The sequence below is a fragment of the Poecile atricapillus genome, chromosome 1, assembly GCF_030490865.1.
Source record: "Poecile atricapillus isolate bPoeAtr1 chromosome 1, bPoeAtr1.hap1, whole genome shotgun sequence".
Taxonomy (NCBI): domain Eukaryota; kingdom Metazoa; phylum Chordata; class Aves; order Passeriformes; family Paridae; genus Poecile; species Poecile atricapillus.
This window is the reverse complement of record NC_081249.1, coordinates 178756798-178780399: the sequence shown is the minus strand read 5'-3', so window position 1 is coordinate 178780399 and position 23602 is coordinate 178756798. Positions and strand designations below refer to the sequence as shown.

The window sequence follows — 23602 nt, the reverse complement described above, 5'->3', positions numbered from 1 at the left end:
TGGTGGGTTGTGGAAACACCCAGAGGGTGTTTTCCAGGGATGTGGTTCTGTCCTTTGATCCCTGGCAGCGGGAGCGTTACCGTTGTTTGGTTATGTAAAGTTCCTCCAGCAAACGCTGCTCCTCGTAGCTCATCCAACGCTCTTCCAGCTCCTCCTCCTCCTCCTTCTGCAGCAGCTGCTCATAGAGCCTGACTGGGTTCCAGCCTGTCATGATGTCGTAGGTGATGACACAGCCCAGAGAGTGGGACACGATGGACACCTTCCCTCCCTTCTCCTCAAACTCCGGGTTCCGGGAGCAGAAGAGGGAGTAGAGGCGGTTCAGCTCCTGCTGCAGCCCCTTCACCAGCTGTGCCAAAGGAGGAGGAGAGAGGGTTTAGTATCAACATCTGTTGCTCCAGTTGGTGTTCAGGGATGTTCCCAACCCACTCTGACCCGCTCCTGATAAATCAGGCTGGGAAGATGAGCTCCATCCCATGTCCTGGCTGGTGGTCCCTGACTCCAGAGGTTCATCCCTCCTCTCCAGAGCCACCACACAGGACACGTGGTGACCCTAAAACAGCTGCACTGCACAGCCCAAGGCATCAAACTGAAACAAACACTTCAATAAATGGCAGCTGTGCTTGAAGGACTCACCTGGGAGCTGAGCAACACCTGGCACAACAATGATTGTTGGCACAATGGTATTTCCCTTCTTGCTGCATTCTCTTCCATTTTCTGCAGCACTGCATTGAGCATTCCTCTTGTATCAAGAGGTTCAGCTCCTTTTTTAATTTAAGGAGGATGGAAGGAGCCTGAGCCACACAAATCAACTCATCTCTGCCATAACCTTGGCATCACCTCACCAACAGCTCATACCCCTTCTCCCTCTGTCACTGTGAGCAACAGGGGGCTGGGAAGAGAGAAATCCACTGAAATGGATGTGCTGCAGTGAGAGCCTGGATGGCTTCTGGGAAAATATCCTCAGATTGCTTTTTGGGTCTCAGGAAAGCAGGCTTGAACTCATCATGCCCTTCATTCTCCTCCCCACTGCCCAGCTGAAAGGAGAGGCAGCTTCCTGTCCTCCTTCCCTTCCTGAACCTGCTGGAAATTATTCCCAAGGAATCAGAATGATGGGATGCTGCTAAAAAAAAAAAATAAAAAGCCTCATCTCAGGTAAGAGGATGGTATGGGAGGAAAAAAAGGCAAAAGAGAGAAAAACAGAGCTAGAATTTGGACATTTGATATAAACAATGCTTAAAAAAACCAGTTTTCTGCTTACAGGTTTCCAGGAGGGATTTTTTGGGGAAAAGCAGGAGTGCAACATGGTTTTTAAAGATCACAGACTAATCCTATAGTACTACAGCAATAAATATATAAATGCTGGTCCTGTGTTCATGGAGTCTCTGAGAAGCTTATCTGCTGCAAACCCTACACTGTAGGATAACAAGGTATATCTTCCCAGAAAGTATTTTAGAGAGAAACACTGGAAACCATGAGATTTGGGAACTGGCCAACACAAAAAAACCCACAACAAACAACCAAAAAAACCAAAAAAACAGCAACAAAAAAAGCAGCTTTGCCTGTGAAACTCAGCATGGAAGCTGAGCAATGTTTCCAGGCTGTGGCAGGGAGGAGGACAAACAAGAAGAGTGCAAATCATTCCCTTGTTAGCAAGGGGAAATTAAAGCTATGGAACATATAATTTCAACATGATTTTTCAAGAGCCTGAGTCATTACTGAATATAAATATGAATGGCACCAGAAGTGCCAGTGTTTGATACACATTTTACTGAGTGAGAATCCACACAACAAACCCTCTGCCTGAAGCACTGTGAAATGATTAACACAGCCTTGCAGCAGCTCGGAGAAAGGAGTAGCAGAACACCCATTTTCAATTATTTTTGACTGTGATGCTGCCTCTTCTTCCATTTGGGTCTACACAGACTGTGGGCACAAAGTTTCACACATGAACAAACAGGCAGAGGTTTCAGCAAGAGCTGGAGCTGAAAATGTCAATCAGGATGAGCTGTGGCTGGCTGGTATTTTCTCCATTTAAAAGGTTTTGATTAAAAACCAGAACAAAATAGCAAGAATCAGTTGAAATCAAAGTGTTTGGGGATTCCTGCCAGGATTCTTTAAATAATCTTCTGGCATCATGGCATTTCCATTATAAAGATCTGATTTTGCTATCTGAGGGCATAAAACAGAATATTCTTGGAAAATCCTGGTTGGACACTGAACCCAGCCTTGTTTTTAATTAAAAAAAATTAATTCCTCCTTTAAAAACTTGATGTGACTGGGAAGTGAAGCACAAACATGGCCATAACTAAGAAATGATTCATGGATCTCCAAACAAATGCACATTTGCAATTTTGCAGACCAGAGTCCAAGCACTGAACTCAACCAAATCATCTGATGGAGATCATTCCTAAACCCCAAATCCCTAAGGTAATTGTGGAGAGGAAGATCTGCTGTGGGAAAGGCTCCAGATTTCCAGGCACTGTGAATGGTTTGGTTTGCAGCTCTGCCAAACCTGCAGTGAGCACTTATGCATGTTGGTGTCCTGCCAGGAGTCCTGTGCCAGTCCTAAGATTAGAAACTGAACCTTTGTGGTGCAGAGTAAGAGAAAAAAAAAAAAAAAAAAGAAAAGCAGAAAAAACAGAAAGAAAATAAAATGAAAACTAACATTCATTTAAAGTCCCAGCTTAAAACCTGTTTGGTTAAGCAGTATATGAAGTTAAGGTAATATTTATTAGGGGATGGAACTAGATGATGTCTGAGGTCCTGTTCAATCCAAGCCATTCTATCATTTAATCCTGATTTGCTTTCTTAGTCTTAAAAAACATAAAATATTCCAACTTGTGAAAGAAAAGTTTGGTTTCAACAGAGTTTTAGTCCAGTAAATGCCACGTGAACTGCTTTCAAATCTTTTGTAGTTACAGCTTGATATATCCTAAAAATCCATGTAAAAATATCTCCTGAAGACACCAAGTGGCTTTATATTGCCTAAAATCAGTGAATTTTTTCATTGGATTTAAACATGAAAAATATGACTGCCTATCCATTTTTTTCTCCTAAATGGCATCACTATAATAAAATTTTTAAGAGCTGGTTTTTTTTTTATGCACAGTCCTTCTACTCCCTTGAAAGGGATTTAATTAAAGGCTCACTATTAGATTAAAAAGAACCCAAAAACCAAACAATAAAATAACAATTCCCTCCTCAGCCTCCCAAAGCCAGTGGGGAGTGGCTGCTCCACGTCTGCACCTCATGGTTGGGTTACAGGTGCCTCATCCTGAGCTTGCTGACACCTCCATCCATGGAATTCCTGCTGAAATCAGCCCCTTCCCCACTGGTTTTCCTGGTGCTCCTGCCTGCTCTTTTATTTTTTTAATTCCTTTTTGTTTATTTTTTCTTTTTCTTGATTCTGCTGCACTTCTTCTATACTTTTCTTCACTCCTGGGTTTTTCAGTCTCCTCTGGGCTGAGCTCCTTTGGGATCCTCCCTCTGTTTATCTCAGATCTCTGGGTCAGGACAGAAACTCCAGAGCTTGTCAGGATCTTGTTTCTCGTGTTTATCAGGATTTTAGCACAGAACTTGGCAGGTCTCTCCAGACTTTCTGCACAAATTTAATTCACTGCAACCTGGCTCATTTCTTTCTGATGGTACAAAGTGTCCTTGTGGCTCACTTTGACCTTTGAAGACACAAAATGGCCCTGAACCACACAGTTCTTTTATCTTTATACTCATCCTTACCCAATTAACAATAGACACGTGGATTATTTTTCTTAATGACCCAATGACCCATCACCCCTGTGCTGCACTGTGACATTTTCTGTCCAATCACCTCCTACTACCCAAAACACTCCAGAAAAAGAAAATGAAGAAGAAAGAAGGAAATGAGACAACATTCTAAGTCTTCCATCTTGTCTTCTGCTCTCTAAACTAAACTAGAGTTTAGTTTAAACTCTAAACTTTAACTTTTCCACCCAGTGACTTAAGAAACTCTCTAATTTACACACTCACACTTTCAGCTTTTCTATCTAACTTTTAACAGTTGTTTTCATGTATCACCATGAAAACACACCCATAAATTTCATGTTGTATGAAATTCAGTGTTCTCCTGGATTTCAGAGCCAAGGGCACACACTCTGTGTCTCAGACTCCAACACCTGCTGGTCCATGGGATTTGTTACAAGCTTGGGAAGCACCTGCTGGTTCTGCCTGAAAACAGGAGAGCAGGAATCACCCAAAAAAATCCCAGGAATGGTGGGAAGAGCAGAATGTAGCATGACCAGACTCCTCTCTCTCTTTCCAACTCCCCTCTTCCACTCTCCCTCCTGGTTCTCAGCTGATTTCAGGGACAGTGGGAGCTGTTTCTCCATCCCAGGTTTATATAGGGATTTTTATAGGGCTTTCCCTACAAAAAACCTGGAGATTCCTCGAGTTTCTGCCCAACCCATTTTACCACCTCCTAAGGCTTCTCCCACAGACTAAACAAGCTCAAATACCTCCCAAAAGAATGAAAGAGGCAGCAGTGGACTGAGTTGATGTTTTTCCCTGTCAGCTGCTCTGCTCCATCACCCCCAGCTCATCCAGAGGGATCAGGGGGAATGCAGCACCTCTACCTCTCTGTTTCTGAGCAGATCAAACACTCTAACAAAGGGAACAATTCCTATTTCTTCTGGAAAGAACTGAATCAAATCCCAGCTGGCCCTCCTACCTCAGTGCTCATTTAGCATCAGCCTGAGGACACTGAAATATTTCAAAGAAAGGGCCTGGAGTGACAGGAAAAGGGGGGAATGGCTTCTCACTGATAGAGGGGAATATAGATGGGATATTGGGAAGGAATTTCTGGCTGGGAGGGAGGTGAAGCACTGGCACAGGGTGCCCAGAGCAGCTGTGGCTGCCCCTGGATCCCTGGAAATGTCCAAGGCCAGGTTGGACAGAGCTTGGAGCAATCTGGGATAGTGGAAGGTGTCCCTGGGCATGGCAAGGGTTTGGAATGAGATGATCTCTTCCTTTAAGATCCCTTCCAACACAAACCATTCTGAGATTATCTCTCTTTATCAGCTGAAGTTTTGCCAAGAAATCCTCCTTGCAGGAAACCCAAGCCCACAGGATCAGGTTGCTCCGAAGGCAGCAGCTCATATTCAGACTAACTGAGGTTAAAAGCTCTCTGCCCTTCAGAAACCAAATTAAAGGCAGAGTAAGGAATGGTCCCTCTGCACATTCATGGCATGAGGGCAATTCCAGGGGGAAGCCAAAAATCAGAGTGCTGATCAAGGAGCAGGAGGCTGAACTGGATGAGGCCAAAAATTCCCTTTGCTTTCCCAGTTATGTGCCTGCCTGGCACATGGCTTCCAAGAAATCAAAAAATAACAGCTTATCCCATCCATTCAGGAATCCTGGGGGCACAGGCCTGGGTTTTGTAAGGATAAATGGGGAGTCTGAGTCAGGTGACACATCCCTGTCACCTCAGGCTGAAGAACACTGATAAAAAGGGCAGCAGAATCGTGTCTTTTATCACCTCCTGGGTGCTGGGTGAGCCTGAACTGCTGGATCATGATGGGAACAAGAAATTGTGGAAGGAGAGAGACATCCAGAGGTGCTGCCCTTTTGTGCAGAGCATTAACAGCAACTTCTGCAGGGCTGGAAAAATCCAAACCTCTAAATTCCAGCACCAGCATCCCAAGCAGCTGTTCACCCTCCTCTGAGGAAAAGCAGCCTTGAAGATATCAGCATAAATAACCATGGATAACATGTTCCTGGCAAAGCAGAAGGAAATTGGGATGTGTGTGTGTGGATGGTGTGGATCCCTGGATCCCTGGATCCACACCAAGGAATCCAGAGCTCCAGCCCCTGGTCCATTTTCTGGGCAGATTGCTGGGGTTGAAGGGGCTTTTCAGTGCACACCAAAATTATCAGTGTAGAAAAATGACATTTTCCTCTCAATATCCAAGAAATGAGTTTTTTTCCAGAAAACAAGGAGCAGAAAACCCCTGCTGGCACCTGAGCAGAAACACAGAGTTTGAGTGCTGCTCCTTTCTCTGTGCTGTCTCCATGGGATCCTCACCCACTGGACAATCTTCCCACAGTTTAAAGCCCATGAAAAAACAAAACAAGAGACAGGTGGTGATGGAAAGGGAGTGCAGGACACTTGACCTGTGCACCCTCTCCAGCCTGAGGAGCAGGGCAGTCTCTGCAGGCTTTGTGGGGAAGGAAGGTGAAGGAGATGTGAAGAACAGCGAGTTCTGCTCTCTCCAAATGTCAAGAGAACTTCAGGAGAAAGTGCAAACTGGTTTGAAATTCAGCCAGCAGAAAACAGGGAGCGTGAGCCAGCTGGAGGGGGAGGAGGGTCCTTGAAAGCCAAGGGAGGAGCTGCAGCTCAAGGGAGGATTGGGAAGGATTGGGAAAGCGAGGATGAGGAGTTGTAGCTCCACGTGGCCCAGGAGAAGGTGCCAGCAGAGCTGGTGAGGCTGCTGACCCCCAAGGAGACAACAGTTGTCACATTCCCTGATGGAATCACTGATGGGTGCCAGAGGAGTGTCACAACAACAGATGAGAGGCCAGAACGAGCCGTGCCTGTGGGAACAGACGGGAAGGGCTCTGTGTCTTAGGGATGAGACAGAAAAAGGATCTGTGGAATGCCTGAGTCTCTCTCCCAGGACCCCTCCTGCTGATGAAAAGCTGAGTCTAACCCATTTCTAACAAGTCACTGTGCTCAAGATGAAGTTTAGGCTCAGGCACAACCACTAACCAATCACTTTATAAAGCTGAGAATACATTCAAGGGCAATCAAATTAATTAAAGCAGCCATGGAAGTGCTGCCAAGCAGCTCCTTCACTATTAGGTTCAACAGGATATGCAAAACCAGTCCTGAAATAGTCTCAGCTTAAAATATCCTGCTTCCCATCTTGTTTTCAAACACACCTGAACCAGCTGCCTTTTATTGCTGAAAGGAGTGCACAAGAGAATGGTGTTTCCATTGCAAAACAACCCAAGAGGGATGACAGCTCTGGCAAAAGCTAATAATTGTCCCAAATTTCACGAGGTTAGTCATTAATTCTCCTTTTAAATATCTGTATAAGGGCAAACCATGGAGCCACTCCAAGGTCAGGGCTCTGAGCAACCTGTTCTAGTAGAAGGTGTCTCTGCCCATGGCAGGGATTGGAATGAGATTATTCTTCATGTCCCTTCCAACATAAATTATTTCATGATTCTGAAGTGGACAGTGAAGCTTCTCCATTTTTCTAGTGCAATATTTGCACAAAATCCTTAGAAATCTTGGGATGACGGATGTAAATTGTATTTATTATTTATTTTTATTTGTAAAAATATATTATTTTTTATTTATATTTTTATTTATTTATTATTTATTATTATTTATTTATTATCCTGCACTAAAGGCATTTTCTACCAAGACATATATCAATAATTTACAGAATTACAATTAGCCTGCAAGTAAGTACAGGAAAGATCAGAAAATAGAAAAAAATTGGTTCTTAACAGTATAACGAAGGTGACAACTCTGAATTTACTATGCAACAATTAGTCTTTCTTATCTGCAACCATTTATTATTAAAGAAATATGAAGCCACAGTGACACAGATGTGAAACAAAGTCACCCACTGAGGACACTAAAACCCAAGATTACATTACCACAGATGGACCAGTAAGGTCAGGGGCAGAATGAGAAATGACTGCTCATTTAGAAATAGGCCTGTGTGCATCACAATATTAATTTATTGCTTTTTCTTATCTCTGGGTAATGTTTACAGAGGGATTTGGTCCAGAGGAGGACACAGCACAATTCTCTCCCACAGAAACACCCCGGCTGAATCTGAATCTGAGAGCAGACTGGGATGTTCACGGGGCTGTGCTGAATTAGTAATGCCTGCCTGATATCACATCACACACCAGAAGCTCCTTTTGGATATTCTCCTGCCACACTGGAGAAGAAACAATGCCTGAAATCAGAGAGGGGCTCACCCACCACGCTCTGGGAGGGCTCCAATGAGCACCCCTGGGACAGCTCTGTGCTCTCCTGTGACACTGACAGGACAAGGTCCTGGAAGGAGAGAGGAGCTGCCACGTGCAAACCCCTTAATGAGCTGCTTGAAGAGTGCTCAGGAGCTTGAAAGAAGAAGTTGTGATACTTCTGTGTGGGGAAAAAACCTTGAAAAGGGGAAGAAAATTCCTACCCAAGCATTGTGGCCTGGGTGCTCGCAGCCCAAAATGCCAACCCGGGCACTGCGGGGAGCAGGGAGAGGAGGAGGAGGATCCTGCCCCTGCCTTGGCCACAGGAGAGCACACCTGGAATGCTCTGCCAGCTCTGGGGCTCCCAAAGGCAGAAGAAGCTGCTGGAGACAGTCCAGAGGAGGCCACAGAGCTCCTCCAAGAGCTGGAGCCAGGCTGGGAGAGCTGGGAATGTTCACCTGGAGAGGAGAAAGCTCCAGGGAGAGCTCAGAGCCCTTGAAGGGCCTAAAGGGGCTCCAGGAGAGCTGGAGAGGGACTGGGGACAAGGGATGGAGGGACAGGACACAGGGAATGGCTTCAAAATGGAAAAGGGAAGATTTAGATGGGATATTGGGAAGGAATTCCTGGCTGGGAGGGAGGTGAAGCACTGGCACAGGGTGCCCAGAGCAGCTGTGGCTGTCCCAGGATCCCTGGCAGTGTCCAAGGCCAGGTTGGACAGGGCTTGGAGCATCCTGGGACAGTGGAAGGTGTCCCTGCCATGCCAGGGGTGGAATGGGATGGTTTTTCAGATCCCTTCCAACCCAAACCAGGCTGGGATTCTGTGGCTGCTGAGAGACATCAGCTGAGCAGCAGCAGCTTCACTCTTCTCTAGGCTGAGCTCACCACATTCCTCAATTTATTTCCCAGGGACAAAGGGAAGTTTATTAAGCTCCTTTTGAGATCCTTTGAGGATTTCTGGGTGGAAAGCACTGGAAGAGCCTGGAGTACACAAAGAATTGTGTTGGGATGACAAAGCAGTGAGCAGAGACATTAATTCTGAGCAATGTGTGAATCCTCAAAGACAAGGCTCATTTCTGAGCTGGAAGGAGCAAAGTGCCACAAGAAAAACACACTGAAGATGGGAAAACCATCCAGAGGAATGCTCCACTTGACACTGTTGTGCTAAACTCTGCAAAGCTAGGTCACAGAAAAGAAAATGGGATAAGGAAGACCAACTTGTGTGTATTGTTGCAGTCCTTTCAAGGGAATTAATTTGATGAAAAGAAACAACTCAGTATTTTGTAATCAGATCTAAGCAGGCTCCTCCTATGTCAGTTCTCACACCCAGGGATGGTGATAAACCTGTAAAACTGCAGTTCTACTGAGCAATGAATTAAATTTTCATGCACTGCTGGCCAGCACACCTGAACTTTACTCACTAAACCATTTCCCATAAGATGTCCACAGGCATGCCAAGCCTCTAATGCAGTTTAAAAATATCTGCTTTCAAGCTGCCAGAGAAATTTCCATTGATTGCCACAAAAGTTCATGTTGGCTTCAGGTACACAACAGACAGGGAAACCTGAGAGACAGAGCCCTGATCAATGAATTCTGCATTCCTAAGCAGGAAGAGAGGTACATATTCCAGTTTGAAAATTGTGTTGCCAGTCTAAAGGACTTAAGCACACCTGATTTGACTGAAAGGTAGCATCAAATATCCAGGTAAGACTTAAAAGTCTCACCTTGCCCCAGTCTAACCGTGCTCAGGGTACCAGGGCTGCAAAAGGATTAACACTACTGCATAAATAACACAGCCAACACAGAAAAAAGCTCCAATTCCTACAGAAATTAACCCTAAAACAGCCCCACAGGGCTTTTCCAATAAGTGTGATACACAAGGGATGCCACTGGCATGAGGCACTGCCCATGTTTCATGGGCTATTTCATTTATTCAGGTTATTATCATTTATTCAAGGCTTACCATTATTTAAAGGCCACTATAATTTATGATTGAATTCCTGGCTTTTCTCCTCTGATTAATGGGGTCACTCAGATGATGGGCCAAGGTGGGATGGGAGCATCCAGGATATGAACAGTCCCCTATTTTAAACTGAGTAACTTGGGATCCTTTTGGTTTGTGCACACAAATAAATTCAGACTGGCTTTGGTTGCTCGTGCTGCCATCCCATCTGTCTTCAGAAACAGCAAAAATGAAGTGACAAATATCCATGGGTTTTGTCAGGGGTACAAAGAACTTCAGCTCTCTGGTCTCCCATGGCTCTAAATATCCAGGAATTAAGGAGAACAACATTAAACTCCTTCCCATTTCTCAGCTGTTGATACAGAACCATTTTACACATTTCTACTCTAAATAAATGATATGGATTGTACTTTCTGCTGTCTTTCTTCTCCTCTCAGTCTTAAAACTCTGATTACTGTGAGTGATCATGAGACACCTACACTGTTAACACTCTTTACACAGGTTTTCCTTAGAAGGGAGCTTTCCTGACATTCCCAAATCCAAATTTTTTTGGCTTCTATGCCCAGCTCTAAGTGAAATTTACCTAAAACCATGTTTTCCACACTCACCTCATCCCTGTAAAGAGGACTGGTGTAGTACATGATGTCCATGGCGCTGCTGTTGAGCATATCCCGTAAACCCCGCACTTTATCCGGAGTTATGGAGTCCACAGTGTCTGGGAAAAAAATAGAAAAGAGACTTAAATTACATCCAGGAGGATGATAAAATAGAATCATGGAATGGTTTGGGTTGGAAAGGACCTTAAAGCTCATCCAGTTCCATCCCCTGCCATGGCAGGGACACCTTCCCCTGTCTCAGGGTGCTCCAAGCCCTGTCCAGCCTGGCCTTGGACACTTCCAGGGATGGAAATGTTCAAAGCTGCACCAACAAAACCAAACAAAAACCCAAGCAAGGCACATGCAGAGAACTCAGATGAATTCACAGGGGAGAATTTTGCAGCCTGCAGCTGCTGGAACAGCAAAAGAGCCGAGTCCTGTACCTCCATCGAGGGTCAGCTTTGATCTCCACTCCACTGGAAGGAATTCCACGTGTGTTGCAAGATTGGAAAAATACTTTTCTTCCACTTTTCTTGCAGTATCTCGCATCCTACAAAGAAAGAAATTCATGTTTTTCTATAAAGACTACTCTTGGCACAACGCATTTCCTGAATTACTGCTTTTCCATCCTTACTAAAACATGTAATTCCCTCAATTTCAAGCTTTTGTTATGAAATACTTAAACTCTCATATAATAAAAAAATTCTGTGCATGCTTCATTGCATGCTCAAAAGAGTCTGAATGTATCACAGTATGGGCTTAACATAATCCACCTAAATTCAATTCAAAGGTATTTGTAAATTTCTGGTGCATTTGGGGCTGAATGTGAAAAGTAAGGATTAGAAAATTAGAAAAGAATTAGAAAATCAGAAAATAGAATATTAAGACTTTCACCTCTGCTTTTGAAATCTAGAATCCACTGAAATCAACCATTTGATCAGTACAGAAGGAAGTTCAGTGCTTTTAAACAGAGAGAAGACTCTTAAAAATATGGCTTGAAAGAGAATTTTATTTTAATTTTACATACTGAAGTGGAAGGCTTGAGAGCTCCAAGGGTGAGAACCAGGATCATTTATGAGTGTTTTAACTTGCAGGAGCAGATGGAGAGGCTTTTAAAAAACTTTACATTTTTACAGCATATCTGAACATGAGCATTGCTGCAACTCTCTCAAGGGATGAGAAAAACTCAAAGTACCTCAACCCCAAAGCATCTCTGACCCTCTCTGTTGTTTGGGGGAAAATGGGAATAATGGTAAGTTATGTTCTTTTAAAAACATGATTTTGTGTTGTGTGAAAAGCCCATCATTGAGAAGGGAAAACTAGCATGAGATCAGACAAAATATTAAATATTCAGGCATTCTATCAATGTCACTCAGCATCCAAAGTGAGGAAGTTTTTTATTTTCCTTTCTTTCCTTTACCTGAATATCCTGGCCCCAACAATATTCCTATTTTTGTAGATGACACAACAAACCAAATCCAGCTCCAGTGTTGGGTTTCCAGCACTTGGTTCCCAGTTCCAAACATGGAGTTTTTTTTTTTATTTCAGTGTTTCAATGTGCTTTTTCCCCCTATTTTTCAAATCAACCCCCTTGTAAGTTAATTCTACAACCAAAGGCACAATCACATTGATCTTCCACCTGCACAAATGTTTTTTAATGAGTTTAATCCCTGAGCTGAGGCACTTTCCTTGGATGTATTAATGCTCCTCTGTTCTCCAGGAGAAATGAGACAGTTCAGGATAAATCACTCCCAACACCTGGGACAGGAATTGCTTCAGCTGCTCCATGTGCTGGGAATTCCTGCACTATCCAAAAATCCTATATGGATAACTCTGCCAAAACCCTGTCTTGAAAAGGAGAAGGATGGGGTAGGAAGGGGTATGATAGTCAATGGTTTAAAAAAAAACCAAACAAAAATATTTATCTACAATTATCTCTTATTCTTATTTTTTTCCCCCCAGGAAAAGTTCATTATGCTACTGAAAAAGCAGATTAATCATGTACCACATTTTTGAGAGAGGCAGTGGAAACACTTTTCCATCACTGAGACTTATTTTCTGATGAAAGAAAAGGAAAAAAAAGGAGGAATGGGGAGAAAAAAGGGGGAAGGGAAATGAAACGGGGAAAGGGGGAAAGAAAAGCTGAGGAAAGAATAAAAGGGGTAAGGGGAAAAATGGGAGAAAAGGGGGAACAGGAAAAAGTGGAGAAAAGGGGAAAAAAGGGTGAGAAAAAGGGAAAGAAAAAACGGGGGAAGAAAAAAAGGGTGAAGGGAAAAAAGGAGAAAGTGAAAAAAATAAAGGGAAAGAAAAAAGGGAGGAAGAAAAAAGGGAAAGGGAAAAATGGGGGAAGAGAAAAAAAAGCAGGGAAAGGAAAAATGGGGGAAAAGGGAAAAAAAGGGGAAGAAAGAAAAAAAGGGAAAGAAAAGGGGGAAAGGGAGAAAGGGGAAGGGGAAAAAAAGCAGGGAAAGGAAAAATGGGGGAAAAGGGAAAAAGGGGAAGGGGAAGAAAAGGGGGAAAGGGAAAAATGGGATAGGTAAAAATGCAGGGGAAGGAATAAATGTGGGAAAGGGAGAAAAAAATGAGGAAAGGGAAGCAGCATCCTCTACATCCTTTTTTCCCAAGCAGTTACTGCAGGCCTGTGCAAACAGCCAAGAAATGCAACTGCTCAGCATCTCTATTTTTAAAGCCTGGTGTGATTGCACTCCTAATCTCCTGGATTCTTGTCCCAACAAGATGGCAAAATGTTTAAATAAAGCAGAATATCCTTCCCATGATAAGGGGAAAATAAAAATCAGCATGAGGATCTGATTAAATCAGGGTTGATTTAAGGCCTGAGCTGAACCATCCTGGCCAAGCACAAAACCCTCCCTGCCATCCCCCCACACACACAAGGACATGTGAGAACCCAACTTCAAAATAGAATTTCTAGATTATAAAGGAGATAAAATGCCAGTGAATATGTGAACATTCCTGGAGTTCCTGAGTGAGCAAAATAAAGGAGATCTTTGAAAATGCCCACAGCTCCTTGGTATTGCCAAGTCAGCTTGGCTTTCTCTGCATGAAGGAGGTGGTTTTGGTTGGGATAAAGTTAATTTCCTTCCTGGTACAGCAAGATTTGGGTTTAGGATGAGAATAATGTTGATATTTTGGTTGTGTTTACCCTAAATTAGGGATTTTTTAGCGTCCCAAGCTCTGCCAACAAGGAGGTGCACAAGAATATGACCAGGAGAATTATTATTATTATTATTACCATTATTATTATCATAATAATTATTATTTTATTATTATTTTATTATTATTTTAATTATTAAACTGTTGTTTAAGTTAATAATTTTAATTATTAACTCTTTAATTATTAAACTCCTCTCAACCCATAGGTTTTATCTTTTCCTAATTCTCCTCCCCATCCCACTGCAGCTGGGGTTAAAGCCTGACACCAGCAAAGAGAAATTCAGAAACAGTTAAATTAAGGAGGAAATTAGCCAAGCAGCAAATTAAAGCTGCTCAGCTTAAAAACATAGAAATATTTATTTCAATATTAAGTATGAACAAGGCACAGATCTTTTACACAGCAACAGCCACCTGAAGTGAAGGAAATGGTAAATAACCTGGTCCTGTTAGAGCAGGAAAAAACATTCACATTATTTATACATCAGGAGCAGGTGGAAATACTGTGGAGGAACAGCTATTAGACATCCCTAAATCTTTAATTTTTTAAATACAACTACAACAGAGCTTTCTGCTGTTGGAAAGGGTCCAGTTCTTATTAAAGGTGTTCACAAACTGACTCAGAGAGGTTTTTATTTTTAAATAAAAGTCAAAGCAAGAAAGAGGAGTTTGGAGAAAATAACGTGGCCTTGCAATTCTGCCAAACCTTTTGGGAAAAGCTTCAGGTCTCCCCCCCTAAAAACTGGGATGGTTTTGGGTCTTTACCCAGAGCTTTGGAAATGCAAAGCCTGATTTTACTCAGATGTGGGTTCACCTCAGAAAAACTGAGGTTGTTCTACCTCCAGCACAATAATCCTGAACTTGTAAAATCCCAGAAGGGTTTGATTTGGAAGGGAATTTAAAAATCATCCCATTCCACCCCTGCCATGGCAGGGACACCTTCCACTGTCCCAGGATGCTCCAAGCCCTGTCCAGCCTGGCCTGGGACACTTCCAGGGATCCAGGAGCAGCCACAGCTCCTCTGGGAATTCCAGCCCAGCCAGGAATTCCCAATTCCCAATCTCCCATCCATCCCTGCCCTCTGGCACTGGGAGCCATTCCCTGTGTCCTGTCCCTCCATCCCTTGTCCCCAGTCCCTCTCCAGCTCTCCTGGAGCCCCTTCAGGCCCTAAAAGGACTTTCAGATCTCCCTGGAGCCTTTTCTCCTGCTGGAATGATCCTGAACAAACAGAATCACTCAGGTCCATGAGAAAACCAAACTCCAGCTCTGCAAATTTCCTCCTTTGGCCTCGCAGGACTCCTCCTGGTACAGGTGCACAAAAGCTCTGTTTCAACCCATTTTTGTCACCTGTCACCAGCTGCCAGAGCTGCTCTTACCCTCCATCCACCTCCTGCTCACAGGAATCACTGAAATTCCCAGTGCAGCACATCCCATCCACAGCCAGTGGCACTGCACCTCATCCCCCACTGATTCTGATCAGCAGTTTGACAAAAAAAAAATTGGGTGTATTTTCCAGGCAATGCAGCTACAGATACACACACACCCCTGCCAAAATCTGCTCTGCTAGAAAGATGGGGTTATTATTTTATTTTTTTTCCTTTCTTCTGGCTCTTACAAATGGATTTCTTTTTAAAATTTTATTAGATGGCAAATCCCTCTACTCACTTGTTAAATTAACACCAACTGAAGTCATAAATCCTCATCAAAACAGGCAGAGAATTCACCTGACACAAATGCATGTTGAAATACTGACCCCAGAGCAACAATTACTTGAAGTTATGCATTGAAACAGAATGAAACTACTCTAATTTATGGTTTTTCTAAGAAAAAAACCCACTCATGCTCAGATGCAATGCACACCTTAAAAAGAATTCTGAAATATTGCTGTTTTCTATGCAAGAAGTAACGGCCTGAAAATAGGTACTTTGAGATTCACCATGAATAAAATGTGCCTGGCTGCCTTTCTCTGATTAAAATAATAAATAACAAATTCATATTTTCACAGATACACAGCCTTGCTGAAATTGAGTATATTCCAGAGATTTGTTAACATATTTAGAATTATCACTGTGGGGTTTTTTTAATCTCATGCTACTATAAGATCCTACTTTTGTGTAATATTTACAAAAACTCCATCAAAAACAGGGCAGTTGCAAACTGAGTTAGCAAACTCAAAATTTGCTTCCCAAATTTTGCAGAATGATGCTGATGTTAACAGAGCAAAATGCCTGAAAGCTTGAAGGAACTGTTTTAATTTCAAGTTATCTTTGCAGACTCTCTTCAGTCAGAGGATCCATGAGAGAGAAATAGGGAATGGTCTTTAATTTAAAATACCTTAAATGTGCCAACTACTTACTGTGAACTCTTGATTTCATCAAATCATTGAATCCCAGAATGGTTTGGGTTGGAAGGGACCTTAAAGCTCATCCAGTTCCACCCCTGCCATGGGCAGGGACACGTTCCCAGGTTGCTCCAAACCTTTTCCAACCTGGTCTTGGACATTCCAGGGACAGGGGCAGCCACCTGGGCAACCTCCTATTCATTTCCAGGCCTTCACCATCCTCACAGTGAGGGAATTTCTCCCTAATATTTTATCTAAACCTGCCCTCTGTCAGCTTAAAGTCATAATCCTTTAGCCCATCACCCTGATTCCAAGAGGCATTGGGATGTCCCTAGGAAAAAAACACCTCAGCTCTCACTGTTCCCTGCAAAGCCACGTGGATTCATCCCTGGATTTTGGTCACAGAACTGGTGAATGATGTTCTAAATCATCCCCCAACTGCTCTCACCCCCCTGTGTAGGAATCCAGAAATGGAGAGACATTTCTCTCTTTGTCCTATTCTCCAAAAAGGAATGAATCCTATTTTTCACTGACAGAAAGGCTTCCAAAATATCCCTGGGTAAACCAGGATTTATGAAAAATTAAGTAGAAAGCAGCAGAATGTTTAATATGTCACTGAAGTGAAAAAATATAGATTTTAGAGTCTTTAATACATGGAGTAAAGATAGAGGAAAAAAGGGGTATTTTTTAACTCTCCCTCTTCCTCCTTCTCCATAATTCTACAGTTTTTAAGAGCACAAAGAGTGATTGGTTGAAAGTTAGTCAACGTAAGTTGATATAGAAAACTTATTTGTTAATATATAAAAACAATACAGGTGTCTATAGTTAATAGGGTAAAAACAGATATAAAGATGAGATGGCTGCATGGTTCAGGGCCATTTTGTGCCATCAGAACCCAAAGTGTGCCAGGTTGTAGTGAATTAAATTTGTGCAGAGAGTCTGGAGAGACCTGCCAAGTTCTGTGCTAAAATCCTGATAAACACGAGAAACAAGATCCTAACGAGCTCTGGAGTTTCTGTCCTGACCCAGAGGACTGAGATAAACAAAGTGAGGATCCCAAAGGAATATTTCTCAGAGAAGCTGAGAAATCCAGGAGTGAAGAGAAGTGCAGAAGAGGTACAGAAGAATCAAAAAACAGATTAAAAAGTTACACCCTGGAACTCCCTCAAACAGAGGGCAGTGGTCACTGCCCCTCTGAGGAAACAATACCACTTTATTGAGGAAATTTAGGGCTGGCTTGGGCTGAGTTTGCTAAGCTGAAGTGAGAGCAGCAACCATGAGTAACAAAAGCAGAGATGTGCTGAGAGATGAGGAAATGGGAGGGAGCTGTTTCCCAAAGCTGAGCTGCAGAAATGCCAACTCCAGTCTCTCAAAGAGCGACTGCAAGACACAAGTCATGTTCTGCCACTGCTGCTCTCAGAAAATTGCTGTGAAAATGATTGCTGTGAAAATTGCTGTGAAAATTGCTGCTCCACGACACACACAGACTCATCCTGCTGCAGAGGAAGAGATGGAAACTCCAGGATACAAACACTGGCATTCATGCTTGGTTCTTTTGAAGAACAACAGGATTTGGTGTGATCAGAGGAACTGAAGCTGTTTTGGTGGTCGATCACAGGATCCTGGGATAACCCTGGGAGATCCAGGTGCTCCAGAGTTTCTCCCAGCGCTGCTTTCCAAGGGCAGGAAGGTTTGCCCTGCAGGAGGAGCTGGCACAGAGCCCTGCAGGCACTCCCCATCCCCACTCCACACCACCCAATCCCACCTTCCCCACAAAATCCCACATTTTCAGACCAGCTGGAGCGATCCAGTTCCCAGTTGTGATGGTGTGGACAGGGAAAGGGCAGAAACAAGGGATGAGGAGAGGCTGGGAATGGGAACAGCCCTGGGGATACACCCAAATCCTGAACAGGCTGCTACAGCTCCTGTCCAACAGGCAGCCACGTGTTAGGTAATAAATACACACAAAACAAGCTGTTCCAAAAGCATTTCATGCCCCAACTATCACCTTTTACCTCGACCTGAACTTCTCTTGCAAGACAGGCTCAAGCTGAAACCTGTAAGCCAAAATTTACCAGCTGGGTGCTTAATTCAGAATTAATACCTGCATGAAAGGATGAAAAACAAGCATCTAATATGTATTTAAGGCAATGCAAGCATTTAAATGGAATATAAAGCTAGCAAATACCTGAAGAGCTAAAATTACAGGAAAGATTTTACAGGAAAATCTTCATTTGAGATTCCAGCAGCACACATCAACGCAGTGAAAGGTTTCTGAGAGGCTCTGCCCAGGCTCACATATCAATGGAAATGTACAAAATAGCTATTCCAAAGTAATTATCCTAATGATAATCCACAATTAAAATGCTTTCTAATGGGACTTGCAATAATAATGTAATTGTTGATTAGGCCAAGATGCTGGTGCTTGTGCAGGCAGCTGTGTGAACAGCAGCACAGAAAAATGGGATTTTGGAGTCCAGTTGGGATTTTGGAGTCCAAAGAGGAGATTCAGACAGAGGCAGAGCCCAGCTTGAGGCTGAGAGCAGCCCAGAAGTGACACAACACTGCAGCTGGTATGGAAAACCACAGGAGAGTCGCTCCACTCATCCCCTAAGCACGGGAGATGATGGAATTTAGTTCAGCCTAAAGGTCTGAACCCTGCCTAAGGGAGGTGAAAGGCCTGACCTTCACCTGGGTCAGGTAAAACAACAGGAGCCAGGAAAAGGTTGGGAACATGGATAATGACATTCCTGGATGTCCTGAGGAGGCCACCACGATGAGGGATGGAGCACCTCTCACTTGAGGAAAGGCTGGGAGAGCTGGGATTGCTCAGCCTGGGGAAGAGAAGGCTCTGGGGTGACAAAAATGTGACATTGAAGGGAACCTTCAGGAGAGCTGGAGAGGGATTTAGGGCAAGGGATGGAGGGACAGGACACAGGGAATGGCTCCCACTGCCAGAGGGCAGGGATGGATGGGATAAGAGGAAGGAATTCCTGGCTGGGAGCCCCTGGCACAGGGTGCCCAGAGAAGCTGTGGCTGCCCCTGGATCCCTGGAAGTGTCCAAGGCCAGGCTGGACAAGGCTTGGAGAAACCTGGGATAGTGGAAAGTGTCCCTACCAAAGGAATCAAATCAGTTTAAAGCTCCCTTCCAAGCCAAACCATTCCATGATTCTAAATTATTCTTGATATGTGAACAACATCTCTCCCTCCCATTCACCCCCAAATTCAATGAAACCACAGATCAACCCCCATGAAAAAAATACATTCCAAATAACAACATGGGAGTGTGTACAGCAAAAAGACATCCCAAAGAGATTTATTTTTAAAGCTAACACTCTACCTTATCATAAACCAAGAATTCTGCACCTGAGAGCAAATAAAACCTCCTCCAACTAAAACACATTCTGCCATAATGCTTTGGTTTCTATTAGGCAGAAATACAGACTACAAAGCCTTCTCCCTTAAAGAAGCATCCCTGTGGTAGCAGCACAGCTCAGAGCACGTTATTCTGCTCATGCTGGGGCAGCTGAATCAGAGTTCCAGCCTGGAGGAGGGGCTGTCTCTTCCCAGACAAGCTCCCAGTGAATATCAGTGCTGACAGGAGCAGCTTGCTGCACCAGCTGCCCTGCTACATTTAGATAATAAATGTGTTTAACTACACAGGGAAGAAACAAAATTATGTCACATCCACCACAGACTTGCTCATCCAAGCATCCAGAAGATGAATCTTCTCCATTTACCTACTCACAGGACACCCTGCAACCACAGCACCCAGCCAGGCTAATGAGGAGATTGAGTTCCAGTCCTTAATGAAATTAGCACGGATAATTTGGAATTTCCCTGGACAAGGGCTCTGTTTTCACCTCTGTAACCAGCAGGATCTGCCTAATGATGCAGCAGCATGGTGTGAGCTGCACCAGCTTCTTCTCAAGGTGGTAACCTGAGGACAGAACGTGTCAAACGAGCTCTGGTGGGGTCCAGCCACAGGTTTCCTACTAAAAAAATGTGCATTTAAAAAGCAAAATATCCCCCACTGACATCTTCTCTCCTTAGTTTCCACTTCAAACTGTGAACAGTCAAAAAATTGCTTTTCCTTATTAATTTTCTTTTTCAAAAGGCATTGCTGTGTCCCTAATGGAAAAGCATGTAAAAAAAAAACACCCCAGAAACCAAACACCACACAAATATCATGGATAAAGGTGCTAACAGATAGTGCCAGTATGGCTTGTGAGAGCTTGGCAGACATTCCTGCTGAAATCTCTCCCTGGAACATATGGGATGTTCCTCACTGAAAAGTTTTAAGCTGTTATTTAAAAGAAAAAAATAAAAAGAAATAATAAAAAAAAGATACTTCAATCTAAACCTGATGCTTCAATTTGCAAATTTAGTGCAGAATGCACAATTTATGCCAATAATTAGCATTTTAAAAGGCTAGGCAATGCTGTCTGGTATTTCTTGAGGATATGAGTGAGATTTACCGAAGCACATGAAGTCTTGTGTCCCTTTTTGAGAAAATATTTCTGCCAATTTGAGCAGGATTTATGGAATGAACATCTCTGCCCTGTGACCTGAGCTAAAGTTAATCCACCCACATAACCCCTGTATCTATGGAAAATGGAAGAGAAAGATAAAGCAGAAAAATTTAATGATTCCAAGGCTGAAGTTTTATTTCTGGTCACTGTTAAAACAGCAGCTTTTACTGAGGCAATCTGCATTCCCAGTGTAATTCCAGCCCACAAAAATGGACATTTTTAAATTTTTTAAAATTAAAACTTCAAATTAAATTTTTAAATTTCAAATTTTACATTTGTTTTGGTGACTAGCTTTGAACCAAGGGCTGTGGATCCTTTTTCTCTCTGCTCTGGATTGCTGGCTCTTAAACAAGGTGAATAACAGAGCAGTGAAGTGGCAGAAAAGAGGGTGGGGATCTGCAGGTTGGTGCTTTGAGGTGACAAATGACCCAAAAGTGACATGGAAAGGTTTACCCTGGCAGCCCAGAGGACACTGGAGTGGCACAAAGAGCTGTGGGGACATAAGAGGCTGATGACACGACAGCACAGAGCACACAAGGACTGACCTAGAGAGTCATTCTGGAGGCAAAGGGAGGCTGACAAAGCTCCCACCACAAAATCCCAACAATCCCAGCTCTTCTCACACATCCACTGGGCTTGCTGGTGTTCCTGTCAGCACTGATGGAACCTGGAGATATTTGGGACACACCTATTGAACCACCCAGATCTGTAATTAACACCTTTTTCAGCCTCCTCTTTCAGCTAATGAAGGGTTCCTCAATGCCACCCTGTCCCCCACACAGCTGTCATCAGGACTTGATAACTTTTCTGAGATTCAAACTCATCTTTTCAGGTGCATAAAATCACAGATTGCTTTGGGTTGGAAAGGACTTAAAGACCATGAGGATCCAACCCTTGGCATGAGCAGGATGCCACTCCAGGGCCCCAACCTGGCCTTGAACACTCCCAGGAATGGAGCAGCCACAGCTCTGGGAAACATCATTCCCAAGAACCATCTGCAAACAAACCACTCTCCACAAAAGTCATTCAGTGAAGAGATTTCACAGCCTTTTGGTCACATTTTGCTTTTCAGCTACAGAACTCCATGAGCAGTCTCACAGCAACAGCTTCATCCATGAAGGGCTTCTGTCCTGTTAGGGATGACAACATTCCTGCATTTCCCCATTCCCCCTCTTTTACAGGATGCAATTTGTTTGCCCTCTATCCCAACAAGCAGCTCTGAGAGATTCCACTCCAAAATTATCTTTCCCATACCACTCAACCAAAAATGTTCTGCTCAGTTGCTTCTCAGCTGTTACACACTCGATCCACCACTTGGAAACAACATTCCCCTCGATTCTGACCAAATGAGAAACCTCTCCCTGCTCAGTAAATCACTGACCACAGGAGCCAGGACTTCACACAGAATCCTTTAGGCTGGAAAAGACCTCCAAGATCAACGAGTCTGAGCTGTGCCCCATCCCCACCTCGTCCCCAGCCCAGAGCTCTGAGTGCCACATCCAGGCATTCCCTGGGCACCTCCAGGGATGGACACTCCAAACCTCCCTGGGCAGCTCCATCCAATGCTTAACAATCCTTTTCCATGGAGAAATTCCTCCTGATGTCCAAGCTGAACCTCCCCTGGTGCAACTTGAGGCTGTGTCCTCTTGACCAGTTCCCCAAAAGCCACAAGTGCTGGTGATAAAATCAGAATAAATCTTTGCTCTTCTGGCTCACAGCTGCTCTCCCTAAGTCCACACATCCCAATTAACATAAAAAATAGAATACCCACCACAAAAATGACTTCATGACTCAGGAAAAGAAGGAAAGATTCAGCCCAAACCAAAGGCTCTGCTGTCACTTACAACAAGAGCCTTACCTCAAGGCTGCCTCAAACATCCCAAAGCACTCACATGGCTGTGTTTTTGATGATCCTCCCTTGGTCCATCTTCTGCCCAATCCCATGCACAACAAACACAATGTGACTGGTCTGGGGTGGCTTGTCTTCCAACGTGGCTTCCTCTACGTAGCCTCTGTGTAGCCTCGTGCCACTGCTTGAAGCTGCAGGAAGAAAATTATTCCCCCATCAGCGTCATCCTGCCAACTGCAGCGCTCTCATCTACTGACAGAAGCTTGGCTTTTCTCAGGCCAACACATTGAAAATCAGATTATATCATACAGAATCATAAAATTCGAGGATTAGCATCTATTTTTAAATATAAGTACTTTTAAAGCCCCCTGAAAGGTTTGAGCAGTCAGGTGATATCAACAGACATTTCCACTGCAAAGGGAATTATTTTCAGGTATGTTTTGAAGGACATTCTTCAGAAAACAATTGTGTAACTGTACAGCCACTTTTACAACACAAAACCCTCCTCCTGGGTGTCTCAATCAATGAAATTCCTTCTGTCTCCACCTTACTCCCACAGCACAGAAGGATCATGGAAATGACCACATAAGTGATTAAATGTTGTTTATCCACCCCAATTAAGAGAGCTGGTTGAAAACCTTTAAAATTTATCACTTCAATAGGGAAAAATTGCTTTATTTTCAGCTGATCCAACCTGAAATTTCCCCCCTTGTTCTCCAGCTCAAGCTCAGAATCGATTTCCCAGGGCAAATGTGGGCGTTTTGTCCCTGCTGTGCTGCCAAACCCACGGGCACAATGTGTCTTCATCCCCCTCTAGTGACACACAGGGGACCACACCAGGCACCAGGGCTGCCCTCAAAAACTGGAACTAACAACTTATTTTGGTTTTAAAGAGGAGAAAAACACCCCAAACCCACTAAGGGCATTTTTCCACCCCCCCCAAGACAGATTTTGTTTATCAAGTGAGCTTGTCTTTGATATTCCTCCCCTACAAATCGTTTAGGGCAGATCTTATTATTTATTACACATTATCCCAATGGTGTTCTGGATAAATTACTGCATTTCTTCTGGAACTCAAGCACTGAATGATATTATTTTTTTTAGCAAACATTAATTAAGTGTTCACCCAGGAGTCCTGGGGGGTGAGAGGGCATTAATTACAGGGCAGAGGGATGCAGATTAAAGTCAGACCTATGA

General features: G+C 43.6%; 1 protein-coding gene across 2 annotated transcripts in view; it reads right to left on the bottom strand.

Annotated features, from left to right (window-relative positions):
- Window positions 1-23602, bottom strand: part of DDHD1 (DDHD domain containing 1) — a 62712-nt gene that overhangs the window by 12297 nt on the left and 26813 nt on the right. For both annotated transcript variants that reach the window (XM_058829229.1, XM_058829230.1), the window contains 4 exons: window positions 22449-22596; window positions 10959-11065; window positions 10528-10634; window positions 81-346 (listed from right to left, as the gene is read on the bottom strand). In XM_058829229.1, the coding sequence (XP_058685212.1) occupies window positions 81-346; window positions 10528-10634; window positions 10959-11065; window positions 22449-22596 (628 nt within the window). The remainder of the gene's footprint in view (window positions 1-80; window positions 347-10527; window positions 10635-10958; window positions 11066-22448; window positions 22597-23602) is intronic.